The following is a 14,698-nucleotide window of genomic DNA, read 5'->3' as shown; positions in this document are numbered from 1 at the left end:
GAAGGTTCTAGGGACCTTCACTGGGTGACTTTATTGCTAGGCTAGTGTCCTTGTCTGATTGTGTTGCTAGGCTAATGCCCATGTCTGACTGTGTTGCCAGGCTCAGGAAGGTAAGAGCTACATCCTGGAGAAGGTGGAAATCACCATATGTGACATCATCACCACGCTTAGGAGCAAGGGGCCCAGTGCAACACGCAGATCCTGTGGCTTCTACACTGAGAAGAGAGACCGCCTGCTGCAACTCCTGGCCCTCCCAGCCATCTCATCTTCCTCCCTATCCTCACACCAAGGGCTGGACAGCCTGCTGAGGGACCTGGTGTTCCACTGCATGCAGGTGGTCTGTGGCTCCCGCAGAGCCAGCCAGCAGAGGGTGGTTGACCACTGCAGACATGTCCTCCAGCTCTGGGCTGACCAAGCCCAGTTGTTGAGGACTGTCAAGCTTCCTCAAGCTCCTCATGATGAGGAGGATAAGGAGGAAGATGAAGGGATGCGTTGGCAGCAGGTAGAGAGCATCAGCAGGGCCCTGACCCAGCAGGTCCTGCAGCTAGACGCTGATCTGGTGACTGCTTTGCTTTATCAGGTCTTGGACACCTTCGTAGAGGCAGCAACTGTCTGTGAGTATCTGATGGATGCAGCCAGCAGTGTGAGGGACAGGGAACCTCCACTGGAGGAGACTGGGGCTCCAGGAGCTTCCTTCCACCTGCAGACATCACTGGAGGACTTCCTGTGCCAGATTGACAGGACCATCCAGGTGGCTGGCTTCCTGTCGGCGTCTGCTGCAGATGCCCAGAGTCTGGAGAATGTGATGAACTCTTGTGCTTGCCTCTACAGACTGAGAGAAAGTTTAGCCTCTCTATCCCTGGAGCTAGATAGCCAATCAGAGAAGAGTGTGGAGGCTGTCCAGAGCCTCATTGGTATGTGCCAGCGCTGGGGGGAGGAGTCTTATCAGCTACAGGATGCATTGTATGATGTAATCGACGTGCGACAGTTCACCAGCCTGGCGGTGGCAGAGATGGCTGCTGCTCAGCGTGGGTGTGACTCCGCGTACAAGGAGCAGAGAACAGCAGTGTTCAGCGAGCATACGCGTCGCCTTGCCGTTCACCTGGGGCAGGTGCTGCGCTGCGTGAGGAGGTACGTGGGCCGAAGTGACAGCCCCATCTACAGGAATGGCCTGCTGGTTCTTCTCAGGCAGGCAGAGGCCTCTCACACCAAGCTGTCTGGTTCCATCGCAGACACGATCTCCGGAACTTGTCTCAACATGGAGGCTTTCTCTGCTTTCTCTCAGAACGTCTCCATGGCAATCCGTCAGGTGAAGGTGTTGAGGGAGGGGTTGGACGGCCAGCAGCACCCTCACCTCCTCAGTCCTCTCAGGGTGGGGGCCCGGGCGGCCCAGGTGGCCCCTGAGCCTGGCCCAGACAGACTGGCTCCAGAACCAGTCTGGAGAGCCGGATCCACTGGCCTGCATCCTCCTGCCCTGGAGGAGGATAACAGCAGAGGCTCACAAGCTGAAGAGGAGGACTTTGAAGAAATAGTCCACGCACCACCACCACCTAAGCATAACAAGGCTTATTGTAAGGCTCCTGTTGTTTTAAATGACCCAAAACAGATCCCCACCAGGACTTCAGATTTGGACTTGTTGCCCCTCCTGTGTGAAGTTGTGACTGTGACAAGAGGGAAGGACGTGGGCATCCTCAACAGAGCGTGTACTCGTGTCCTGGAGTTGTCCAACTGCTATGCTCAAGCTGCGAAAGAAGCCCCAGTCTTGGTCACTGCTGCCGATGGTCATACCCTGGATGCCCTCAGGGTGGAGCTGCTGTCCTTGACCCCTCTGCTGGTGCAGACAGCCCAGGAGACAGCCATGAGCGCCAGGCGCGGCATCAACAGCCTTTACAGACACAGCACCATGTTCACTGACCTGGTCAACAACATGCGGAAAGTCCTTCTGCCAGCAGCTGAACCTTGGTACCACATTATCTCCAGTACTCTTCACACGTCAGCCCCCAGTGTTGCTCCGCAGCTGGTCAAGGTGATGAGTCTGTGTGCCAATGCAGTGCAGCTCCTAACTGCGTCAGATATACCTGTGAGAGCAGACCGCCAGGAGAGCTTCACCATGCTACACAGCAAACTGAGCAAGGCTCACAACCACAGCAGGTACCTGGCAGAGCAGGTCACCTCCCAGACCTGTCAGCCTGACCTGCTGGAGGGGCTGGGGCTGCTGTGGGCTCTGTCACTTCAGGTGCTCCTAGACTCCCTGGATAAGATCCTGGAGTCCCCAGGGGTTAGGGTTTGGGCATTAAGGCACATAGAGCCTCTGACACCCCAGAAGAGGCTGGCAGCCATGTCTGAGAACTCCCTCAGGGTCCAGGAAGCAGCCAGGCTGACCTGCCTGAACTGTAAGAGCAGCTATAAGGTCAAGGTGTTGTCAGAGTTCCAGGATGAGTTAAAGGTCCTGACAGAGACTTACCTGCAGGGGGCGGTGGAGAGCAAGGGGTTGACATCTGGACTTTTACAACTGGCGCAGTCAGAGATCCTACACAGGCAGCTTCTTATCAAGTTAAGGGTGATGGCTTTACACCTGAACACGCACAACAAGGAGTATGTGACTGAAATTCAACATGTTGTTGACTTGGCTTATTCCGCTGCCCAGCGCCACAGAGACAATGAGCAAGCACAGGAAGTGGAGCGGCAGTTTGAGGATGCCGCAGAGCTGCTTTTACAGAACATTAAAGCTGCCACCGAGAGGCTCCAAGACTGCTTCAACTACATCCGGGACCCTCGGGCTCGCTCCAGCCTCAGAGCGTGCAGCGACCACCTGTCTTTTCAGATCTCAGATGTGTTGAGCAGAGCCAGGTTGGTGAAGGAGAGCAACTGCGTCTGGGAGACCCTGAGCCTGCAGGTCTTGGTCCAGTGCTGGGCAGCAAAGGCACGCTACGTAGCTGAGGAGGTCTGGAAGCTGGATGGGATCCACCAGTGGGTGAAAGACCAGGTCAAGACCAGCCTACAGGGCACAATGCCCAGCAGAAATCCACCCAGGGTAGATATGGAGACTGACGAAATTCCTCCTGTAAGAGAAGAGGAACATGCATCAAATAGAATAGCTGTGAGAACCCAAGCGGTACACAGTCCAGAGATCATGGAGACTGTACAGATGGATGTAAACGCATCTGTTGTTGCCAAACATGAATCTGCAGTAGAGAAACAACAGGTGGGTGTTTTTTCTTCAGCTGGGGCAGTTCTTACAAAGCAGGTAATACATCTAGTATTTGATTGTTTATTGGGGGTTCTTGCTTATGGCAAGGCTCAACCTATACTCTCTCTCACATATATTTATTATTATTTATTAGCTGAGTCTCTACTGTCATGGCTAGAATCACAAGGTCTAAGGAAACGCGAACAGTCTTTTGAATCAAATATCACTTTTTTATTTAAAGGTCCCATGATATGAAAATGTCATAGGAGGTTATGTAACATTAATATGAGTTCCCATAGCCTGCCTTTGGTCCCCCAGTGGCTAGAAATGTTGATAGGTGTAAACCAAGCCCTGGGTATTCTTCTTCGCCTTTGAGAAAATGAAAGCTGAAACGCTCTGTTTTGAAAATGCTGGTTTTATGACGTCATAAGAGCGAAGGTTACCTCCCCTTTCTCTGCTTTGCCCGCCCAGAGAATCTGGCACGCCCATGAAAAACTGAGTTACTACGACCGTGCAAATGCAATATCGGTTTTTACTCGAGAGACATCATGGCTTGCAAACAAACAAAGTACACGAAAAGTTGCTCAGTGTTTGGATGTACAAATGAAAACCAAAATCGTTTTTTAATTCCTTCATCTGAGCCTCTGAAGACCCAGTGTTTTAACCCTTGTGTTCTCCTCGGGTCATTCTGACCTATCAGTCATTGTGACCCACCTTTGTTTGCGACAACTTTACCGCATACAAAAACAAAGTGAAGCATTTTCTTTTAACCGTTGGGCTGTCTAAGACCCCCTACATTGCGAAGGTTAAAATAAAATAATTTTTATTTGCTTTTGTATTGGGTAAAATTGGGTAAACACAACGATGGTTCATTATGAACCTTTTGGTCATGTGACCCGAAGGCAGCACAAGGGTTAATTGTATTTTCTCTGGAAATACACCCACACAACTCTTGTATGTCTGCGCCAAACATTTAAGCCATGACTGTTTCCTCAACTTGGGCCAATACAAAGCTGGCCTTGCTGACCGTCTGAAATTAAATTCCAGTATCAACTCTCCTTGTTGCAGCTACAAACCTCGGACAAATAAGTCAACTAACGCTATATCATTTTGTTGCTTTACTGTACATGGTTATGGTTACCTAGCTTGCTATCCTTATAATGTGGCTGTAACATTATCTCTGCAGCTAACTGCTCAGTTACTGTCGCTAATGTAAAGGTAGATAGCATCAAGTATGTGTGTGAATACACACACTGTAACCCAAGTGTTGTACACTTTGTTATTTGGATAACCATTCTGCTGTTGGTGTTATGGTGCACGATATCTGCCTTTCCATTCATTGAAATGACAGTGTGCACCTCTGCAAACCAGGGTGATCAGATGAGAATGGGCAAATTTGAGGAATCTTACAGCAACGGGGCTACAAGCCATTGCAATATATCCACTGTAAACATTAGAACATGGTGCCGCCTCTCTCCTCATTAGCATTTAAAGCTACAGACACAGAAATGGCATGTCCAGAGGAAAGCTCATTGTGGGACTGCTCATAGTGGCTGTAATTATCCACCAAGGCTGAATTTCAGGAAAGAGACTTCAGATAAAGTATTAGGGGACCCTAATGGGACCTCATGGGACCTTTAAGTTTCAAACAAGTTACAATTGGGGTGAAGCAATGAGAGAAATGAGAGGAGAACCCTGTTTCATTCTACACTTCACTCGTAGTATAATCAGTGTAAAAAATGAGCAGCAAACAATGTATGCTTTTAATCTATGCAATCGTTATAAATAGTAAATAGGCATACATAAAACATGCAGACATATCATTTGTAAAGTGTAAGTTAAAAAAAATGACCCATCTGCAACCAACACAAGCACACCTCACAATCATCCCAGAAATTGTACCCTCTCTCGTTTTCAGGCTTTTTACAACCCCTTATTTACCTAATAATTGTCTTACGTGTGTGAAATCCCCAGAGTGTGGACCGGGCTGGTCTTCATGCTAGTCCCGGGGCCCCCTCCTTCACCAACACATCGCTGTTCCTCAAGCAGGACACAGACAGGTGGGACGCCAATGGCAACCGTATTGTCCAGGTGACCAGGAACATGGCTGACAAGATCTACCACATGGCCCAGTACCTCAGAAGGAAAGGACCCATCCCGGTAGGATACCGTAGCAAGACCTTAATACCAATAAGATACCTTGGCAACAAATGGCAACCCAGTTAGATAGTGTAGCAACACACTTTTTACCATATCAACAAGAAGACTTTATTACAGTAAAATATCATAGAAAAACAGGGAGATACCTTAGAAACACTTCATTCCTTAGCAACACATTTTATTCTGCTTAAATACCATAGGAACATATTATCAGCCAGTACAATAACATAGCAGCACACTTCATAACTGTCTGATATGTCATTAACACATTGTATACCATACCAATTTTTATACCAGTTAGATACTGTAGCAACACATATTATACTGTAGCAACTCACTTCATACCTTAGAAACAAATCATATTATTGTCACTACTTTATACACAAGTGCAACAGTGGCTGAAAGTCTTGGGTGCAGTTCCAGTCATTATAACAATTACCTTAAATTCTAATTAATATATAAGATATAAACTGTGGAGATAAATATTAGGTGTTGTGGTGACATTCAACTGTTTGTTAACAGTCATTTGCCACTATGTTATTGATGCAGAATAGGATGAGTCAAGCCTGAGGCTGATAAATATGGTGCATATATGTACTACATCATTAGCGATCAGGAGTTCAGGGGCCGGTTGCACAAAACACCTTAAGTTAAGATTTTCCTTAAAGTCAGATTTAAGGTTTCCTTAAAATATAATCAGTTGCACAAAGCACCCTTAAGTCTTCTCTTAAGCTAGAGCTACTAGGTGCACTAGCGATACAACTGAACAAACGCGGTCTCTGTGGAAATGGTCAAATTTTACTCTGTGAGATAATGTTCAATGTAGTAAATCCATAAATGTTTCAACTTAGCTAAGCAAACCATTTAATGGATTCTGTGCAACCCCCTTAAGTAAATCCATTTGATGAGGAGAAATGTACCCTTAAGTGTCATAGTTAAGAAAAAAACTTACGGTGATTGATTGCTTGGAGAAAGAAACTGTCATGTCGTCGGCTGGTGCGGATCCTGATGCTGCGATACCGCCTACATGATGGTAGCTGTGACAGAAGCCCATGGCTCAGGTTTCTGGAGTCGTGTATGATCCTCCAAGCTTTTTTCCCTCACACTGCAAGGTAGGGATGGGCAATATGGCCTAAAATCCATATTGTGATACACATTGTAACCTCTTACGAAAACGATATATATTCCAATATATAAATTATAATAAAACCATTTCAGAACAGGTTACATAGACCCTAAGGAAAGTCTGTTAAACAGAGCTTGACTGCTAGATATACCAGCTCAATATATATATAAACTTGGGAGGACAAATAACATGCAGAGACTGGATGCAAGTTCTGAGAAAACACTCAATTCATTTATTTTGTGCAGGAGCATCAGCTTATATAGACAGTCACATGACACCCACACCTGTAATGCATCAACAATAATTGGGAGCACAATCAGTTGTCAATTATTCAATAATAATTTGATCACCTATTATTGACAACCATAAATCATACAACAAAACATGGAACAAACATGGAAACACTTAACTGGCTATAACCCAAACAGGAACATGGAAAAAATAAGTAGCTTTGCTTTAGTAGCTGGTTTTGTCATCAGGGGCCTGTACTACAAATCAAGATCAACATGCTCTGGATTACTTTCAGTTACTCGGCTACGTGAAGCCAAACAATCACGATAAGCGGTACTACGACGGCGGTTATCAATTCTCTAATTCAACCCAGATCTTTCCGATCTAGAGACGTGCGCGTTCACATAAAGTGGCGGTGCACCGTATGTCGAATCGCAAATATGGACAAAACAAGAGCCGCATATTTCACACAGGAGGAGCAGACAATAATCTCACAAACTTTGTCTACTCCTCCTGCGTAAAATATTGTAATACAAGCATATCAGGACTACAGACATATAATATAGGCAAAATTCAACAAAGTCGCTGCTGCCAAGCTGGCAGAAAATAGCAGACGCTGTAAATGCGTAAGCTACATGACTTATTGAAGATGTGTCCATAAATGCATGTGTGCATTCCACAACGTTAAACTTTTGTTGCTGTATTATTTTAGTTCCAACCCTGCAGTGGCAAACGATTGTGGGAGCAAATACAAAATTAATATAAAACCATAATTCAAAACGGTAAGTAGCAGTAGGCAATACTTGTACATATTTTAAGGCCAACAAATACAAGGCTGTATTGCCTGAATTTGTCCCTTTTGTAGGATATTGTATAGCTACAAAAGGCCTATAGAACAATGAAATTGCTTGCAGCCAACAGGAAGTACATCAAGACGTTCAAGCAGTTGAGTTAAGTAAGACACTTGTGTGGTGGCAGCCAACGCCATATACTTTGCATCACAAGTTGACAGTGCTACAGTTGGCTGCTTCTTGGTCTTCCAGGAACTCAGAGGACCATTCTCACTCAGAGTACATTTACATTTACTCATTTAGCAGACGCTTTTATCCAAAACGACTTCCAAGAGAGAGATTTAAAAAGTGCATAGGTCATAACAACAACAAGATAGCCCCAAAAACATTGCGAGTAGCCAAAACATGAAGCACATATTGTGAACAACCAAAATAAGTGCCAAAGGGAAGAACCATAAGAGCATGTAGTTAAGCAAGTTACAATTAAACAACATGAACAACATTCAACATGAATGAATAAGTGCAAGTGTACCTGTAGAAAATCAAGCAACAATAAAACAATATATCACAGTGAGTACAAAAATGTAATGTTACCACCAACCACAAGAGCAACAAGCCTCTAAGCAAGAGTCATTGAGATCCTTTTAGAAACTAACATCGGCAAGCAAGCCATTCTTAAGTACTGTTGTACTCCTGGAACAAGTGCGTCTTGAGTCTTTTCTTGAAGGTGGAGAGACAGTGTCTCTGATGGAGGTGGGGAGTTGATTCCACCAGGCGGTTGTCTGAAGAAGACCGTAGGTGGCGGGTGGGGGTGTAAGGTTGCAGGAGAGACTTGATGTAGTCATGTCCAGTCCCGTTCACTGCTCGGAAGGTCAGTACCAGGGTCTTGAATCGGGGCCTTGATGGGTAGCCAGTGGAGAGAGATGAGGAGCGGGGTAACATGGGAGCGTCTGGGTTGATTGTAGACCAGGCGGGCCGCTGCGTTCTGAATCCTCTGAAGAGGGCGGGTTGCGCATGCTGGGAGACCAGCGAGCAGCGAGTTGCAGTAGTCCAACTTGGAGAGGACAAGTGCTTGGACTAGCAGGTGGGTGGAGTGCTCAGACAGGTATCTCCTGATCATCTGGATGTTGTAGAGGGTGAATCTACACGACCGGGAGACTGCAGCAATGTGGGCCGTGAGGGAGAGCTCGTCATCCATGGTAACCCCAAGGTTCCTGGCAGAGGATGAAAGGGTCACCTTTGCAGATCCCAGGGTGATTGAGAGATCGTGGTAGATGGAGGGTTTAGCCGGGATGATGAGAAGTTCTGTTTTGGCAAGGTTCAGCTGGAAGTGGTGCTCGGTCATCCAGGCGGAGATGTCTGTGAGGCAGGCCTCAATCCTAGCTGGGATCCCCGGATCGGTCGGGAGAACAACAGATACAGCTGCGTGTTTTCAGCGTAGCAGTGGTAGGAGAAGCTATGGGAGGTGATAATTTGTCCAAGTTAGGTGGTGTACAGAGAGAAGAGGAGGGGTCCAAGGACGGAGCCCTGTGGGACACCAGTGGAGAGCTGGTGAGGGCCTGACAGTTTGGCCCCCCAGGAGACCTGGTAGGATCTTCAAGACAGGTAGGATGAGATCCACTGGAGTGCAGTGCCAGTGATGCCCATCTCAGAAAGTCTGGAGAGCAGGATCTGGTGTTTAACCGTATCAAACGCTTCAGAAAGGTCCAGCAGAATGATGACGGATGACTTGGAAGCCGCCCTGGCAGACTGGAGGGCAGTGGTGACTGAAAGGAGGGCAGTCTCTGTGGAGTGGCCGGTCTTGAAGCCCGATTGGTTGGGGTCAAGCAGGTTGTTCTGAGAAAGAAAGTTTGACAGTTGGTTAGATACAGCACGTTCAATTGTTTTTGAAAAGAAGGGTAACAGTGATACTGGTTTGTAGTTCTGGAGGACGGCAGGGTTGAGGGGTAACTCTGGCCTGTTTGAAGGCAGAGGGAAAGGTGCCAGAGGTAAGAGAGGAGTTTAGGACATGGACAAGAAAAGTTATGATGGAGGGGGAGATGGTTTGAAAGAGAGGGGAGGGGATAGGATCAAGGGCCAGGAGGTGGGGCGATGAGCGAGAATGAGGTCAGAGATCTCTGCCTCGGACAGGAAGAGAAAGAGTTTAGACATTTAGTTGGGTCAGTCATGGAGGGTGATAGGGTAGGAAAGGTGGGTTTACGGAACCGACTGCTAATGTCGGCGACTTTTTTCTCAAAGAAGGAGGAGAAGGGGTGGGGGAGCTGGGTTAAGAAGGGTGGAAAAAGGTAGAAAAAAGTTTATGGGGGTTTGAAGGAGAGTTAATTTTGTCCAGAAAGTAGAGGGTTATAGCACCAGTTATATGAGAAGAGAAGGATTAGACTAGCACAATAACCAGTTGTACTACATCGGTCATTTGCATCACCTGCCCAATCTGCATCACTGTAAGCAAACAACCTCAGCCCATCACATTTTCTGTATCACAACATTTTGCCATTTGTGCCCTTCAAATACTTCAGTACATGCTCAACAGTGTCCACTGCTCTTCTGTCGGCTCACTGAAATGCTGTGACAGTTTGCTTACAACAAAACTCCGATCAGGTCTGGTGCATGAGGTTAGGTAGGCAGTAGGAGAAAACGTTTCTCCATAGTCTACACCCATCTGTTGACTGTATCCCTTGGCTACATAGCTGGCCTTGTACTTGTCAGATCCATCAACATTAGCCACATTCCTGTGGCTATTAGGAACTTAAATTCACTTGGCCGACATCATGATGTGTTGTTTATTAATATTTATTTCCTGCCAATGGCCATTATTGTCCCAATTGGACCCTGTCATGGGGTTTGGGGGAAGTTGTGTCTCTGTCGTGTGTTCTGTGTTGTGTAATGTTGTTGGCATTTGGCGCTGTTCTGTGTTTGTGTATGTGTTTCTGAACCATGCTGCACACTAATTTCCTTTTGAAGGATAAATAAAGTTGAAGTTGAACATTGGCTTTGAGAGTATACACCCATCTACTCCCCACTGCTTTCTTGCCCTCAGGTAAGGTGGTCAGAGTAAATGTGTTGTCATCCCTCAGTGCCTTCATCTCCTCATCCATTGCATCTACCCACCCGTTAGATGAAGTCACAGCATCTCTGAACGTCTGAGGTACATTACAAACCATCCTTTAGCAATAATCAATATTGATCTGAGCTTGATCACGCTCTATCCCATAGAAGTCTGGCCTCCTCTCTCAAGCAGGGCACCTCCGTGGAGACTGGGATTATGGCTTGACCTCACCTGTCTGTAGGCCTATATGGGTTGGACCTGGCCTAGCCTCTGGGATGTCATTCTGCTCGGGTTTGTCAGGGACAGGTCTGGTCGTGCTAGACTGCACACCACTGTCACCGTCGAACATGTCATCAGTCTGCTGTCTCTCAACACAGGACATGAACCTCACCAGTCTGTGCTAGGAGACCATATAGGCTGGACTGTTCGTCATCATAAAGTAAGGTGTCTCTCTGGTGCGGTTGTTGAAACATCTATTCCTCACCACTGCCACTGTCTGGATTGCATACGTCCATAGCTCCTTGGCTAACTGGCTCTTCAAGAGCATACCAGTTCAAGTACCATAGCCATGTCAAAAAGGGTTCTCCAGTTATGCTCGGCAGTGCCATTCTGGTGTGGTGAGTATGGTGCTGATGTTTCATGTCTGATTCTATTTCTATGCAGTAGGGCTTGGTAACCCTGCCCTGTGAACTTGTTACCTTTGTCAGACCTGATAAACCTCACTTTCCCATATGGGGCTGTGTCGGCTAGAAACCTCTCTGTGACACAAACACTGCACTCGAGTCATCTGCACTCGAGTCATCATAAAAGGAAAGTGTATACCTATACCATTCCTTAGACTCTGGGTCAATGGGTCCTGCCAAGTCAGTGTGAACCATCTTAGGCTGATTTGGCCCTCACATCAGGCTTCCTGTTCCTGCTCTGAGTGAACTTCACTTAAAATGGATTTGGACGCTTTACCCCTGATTGACATTTCATCCACAACATTCTCCATCTTCATGACATCATCAAAATTAAAGGTCCCCAAAACCTTGTGCCACATCTGAATATCCTGACAGCTCATACATTGATCATCACAGTCATTGTTTACTGGCACAGTAGGCAAATAGAACAGGCTGTTATGCTTATGAACGAGGAAGCGCGTACCGTCTCTATACTGCAAGACGTCTTCTCCTTCCTTGAAGATCACCATTGCCCCACTGGAAGTTGCAGCCCTCACGGAGAAGATGTCTTGGGGATACGAGGGGATGTACAGTGCCTGCTTCAGTGTGGCACTGAAGCCCCGCCCCCTGATGTTGACCAGACACACCTCGGTGTCTCCTCTGCGCTCCGTGAACCCCGTGCAGCTTGTGCCATCGGCCAGCTCCACGCAGTGCGTCTCGGACTGGAATCGGTCATCAAAGCTCTTCAACTTTGCCAAGAGCATAACAGTAATGATATGCGACTTGCACCGGTGTCCACCATCAGGCCTTTTCTGGTGACATCGCTCCCTGGCTCGCTGGTCACCAGCTTGAACACTAAGGTGTTGTCATCCGTCTCCTCGGACACTCCGCGCGCATTGTCTTGCTGCCGCTGCCATCCTCCTCGCCGTGCGGTACTCTCGCCCTGGCTGGACCACTGTTGACCACGCTGACAGTCTCTTACCTTGTGACCTCTCTGGCCACAACGGAAACACACAATGTCTCCGCTCTCCGCACTTGCGCCTGCTGGGGCAGCCCTCCTTGGATGCGCACAGGCCCCATGACATTGTCGTCGGCCGCAGCTGTGTGCGTACTTTCAGTGCTCTCATAACTGCGCACCTTAGTCTTGAACTCAGCAAAAGACTGAGTCTCATCACTTTGAGTGACAAAAATTGAAAAAAGCTTAAATGATTCTGGCAGCTCATTCAAAATCATTGTAACCAATAGTCCATCGTTTAAAACCTCTCCAGCATTACGCAGCGCTGTGATTGAGGTCTCGGCACGTATGACATAATCAGTCACACTCTCACTACTCATCTTTTGCAAAGAAGTCAGTTCTGTATACAGGCATACAATGCGGCGGTTACCCTTGCCTGCATAATAGTCACGCAAAATCCTGAGCGCTCCATGCCCATCATCCGCTGCTTCTCGCATGACCAAAGACAAACTTTTGTCATCAAGGAATTTGATCAATTCTGCGTACGCTTCCGCGTACTTCGCCGCATCTTCAGCCAGTGCTTTTTTTTCGAGCCATTGGCGGGCCGATTTAAAATTGTGTCCTTCAATTTCTGCAACCGCAGATGGCCCAAAAACTGTTAGGGAGTCAGGTGGCTGAGCGGTTAGGGCATCGAGCTAGTAATCTGAAAGGTTGCCAGTTCGATTCCAGGCCGGGGAACATGACGTTGTGTCCTTGGGCAAGGCACTTCACCCTACTTGCCTCGGGGGAAGGTCCCTGTACTTACTGTAAGTCGCTCTGGGTAAAAGCGTCTGCTAAATGACTAAATGTAAATGTAAACTTAGTCTCCCACAGTTCATAGTTCTTTTCGTATCCGTCAAACACAAGACAAGACCAACATGAATTCGTACGTTCGCTCATGGTGCTGGCACTTCAATCCGTGAGACGCATTCAAACGTGCATACAAACATACGTCTCTCGATGGCTACTCACGCCGGCTATCCCTGCGCACAAACGTCAAACGCATAATGGGCCCATAACCTGTTAAACAGAGCTTGACTGCTAGATATACTGGCTCAATATATATAAACTTGGGAGGACAAATAACATGCAGCAACTGGATGCATGTTCAAGTACACAACCTGCATAGACTTTAACAAATAAAAAGCTGAAAGTATTGGGTTTCTTTCCTTAAGTGCAAACCATTACCGTGCCTAAAAGGCACTACACTTAGTTTAAGTCCTTGGTTCTTAAATGCCACCCAAGATGCAAAGAACATAAACAACTTTTAGGCATGGCTATTTAAATAAAGAACATTATTCCAAATGTAGTGCACAGATACTTCAAATGAAAACATAACGTTTAAAAAAATGAAAGCACAATCATTTTTGGCAATAAACCTTTTCGCGGAGCTCGGCATACAATTTTGGCATCTGTTTCTATAAAGTATTTGCGGCTTGGCACCTCGTATCGTGAATCTATAGCTCTGATAATCTCTTTAAAGCCGCGTCTCTCTACCGTTTGAAAAGGGATGTCCTTACACAAGTAAACAATTATAGCTCTGGTAATTTCAATCAACCGCAGGCTCTTCCTACTGTAAGGATTACTTTTGAAAATGACTGTTGGATGGCGGTCTGGATCAGTTCCTGTTTTTTCTGTCCTGCATTCTTCGAACTGGATTTTGGGGTTGGCTGGCAATGCTGGTATCAGTGACATGTTTCGTTTTGAGGTGGTAGATGAGATTAGTGTTGCCCCTCTTTGCAGTAACTGTTGCCCCACACACTATACAGAGGATAGTTTGCTGCTGCTCGTCGGACGGCTTAAATCTGAATCAAGTCCAAATAATGGATGTTGCACCGGTTTTGCACTAGCTCCTCCAATTCGCTTTCAGCCATGGCTACTCAATATGAGGAATACGATGATGCGTTGCAGCCGGTTGCAGCTCGTGGCTCTAAATTTTGCGGGTAGATTGTGTCATCAACATGCATTATCGCAATAGTGCAATAGAATTAAAATCTCTATCGTATGATAATAATAATTAAACAAAATATTTTGAATTGTATGCCAATTTTGTAGTGTTTATATTGCCTATCGTTTCAATTGCAAATTCCTACTGCAGGGTTTAGATTTCCAGGAGGGAGAGAAGTTAACCTCCAATGATATTTCTGGCACAACCCTATGCAGGGCTTTGTGGTTGAGGGCAGTGAGGTAGCCAGTCAGGATGCTCTCCACAGTGCTAGTGTAGAACATGTGAGGATGTGGCGGTTCATTCCGAGCTTCCTCCGCTGTCTCAGGAAGAAGAGGCGCTGGTGTGCCTTCTTTACAATGGCCTTAGTGTGAATGGACCTTGTGAGTTCCTCAATGATGTGGACAGCAAGAAACTTGAAGATGTTGATGCTCTCCGCCAATGCCCCATTGATGGTGATGGGCCTGTGTTCTCTGTCTTTTCTCCTGAAGTCCAGCGTAAGCTCTTTTGTCTTACTGGTGTTGAGGGAGAGGTTTTCATCCTGACACCAGCG

The 14,698-nt window shown here is 46.7% G+C and overlaps 1 protein-coding gene across 1 annotated transcript in view; it reads left to right on the top strand.

Moving 5' to 3' along the window:
* LOC146267615 (uncharacterized) overlaps window positions 1–14,698 on the top strand; it is a 40,436-nt gene that overhangs the window by 12,694 nt on the left and 13,044 nt on the right. Inside the window, exons 4-5 of the mRNA XM_084710213.1 lie at window positions 101–3,205; window positions 5,165–5,350. Of these exons, the coding sequence (XP_084566339.1) occupies window positions 101–3,205; window positions 5,165–5,350 (3,291 nt within the window). The remainder of the gene's footprint in view (window positions 1–100; window positions 3,206–5,164; window positions 5,351–14,698) is intronic.

This window comes from Hypomesus nipponensis, chromosome 11 (assembly GCF_054491055.1).
Source record: "Hypomesus nipponensis isolate SF chromosome 11, ASM5449105v1, whole genome shotgun sequence".
NCBI classification, from domain to species: Eukaryota; Metazoa; Chordata; class Actinopteri; order Osmeriformes; family Osmeridae; genus Hypomesus; species Hypomesus nipponensis.
The sequence above is the reverse complement of the archived record's forward strand: the minus strand, read 5'-3'. Positions and strand labels throughout refer to the sequence as shown.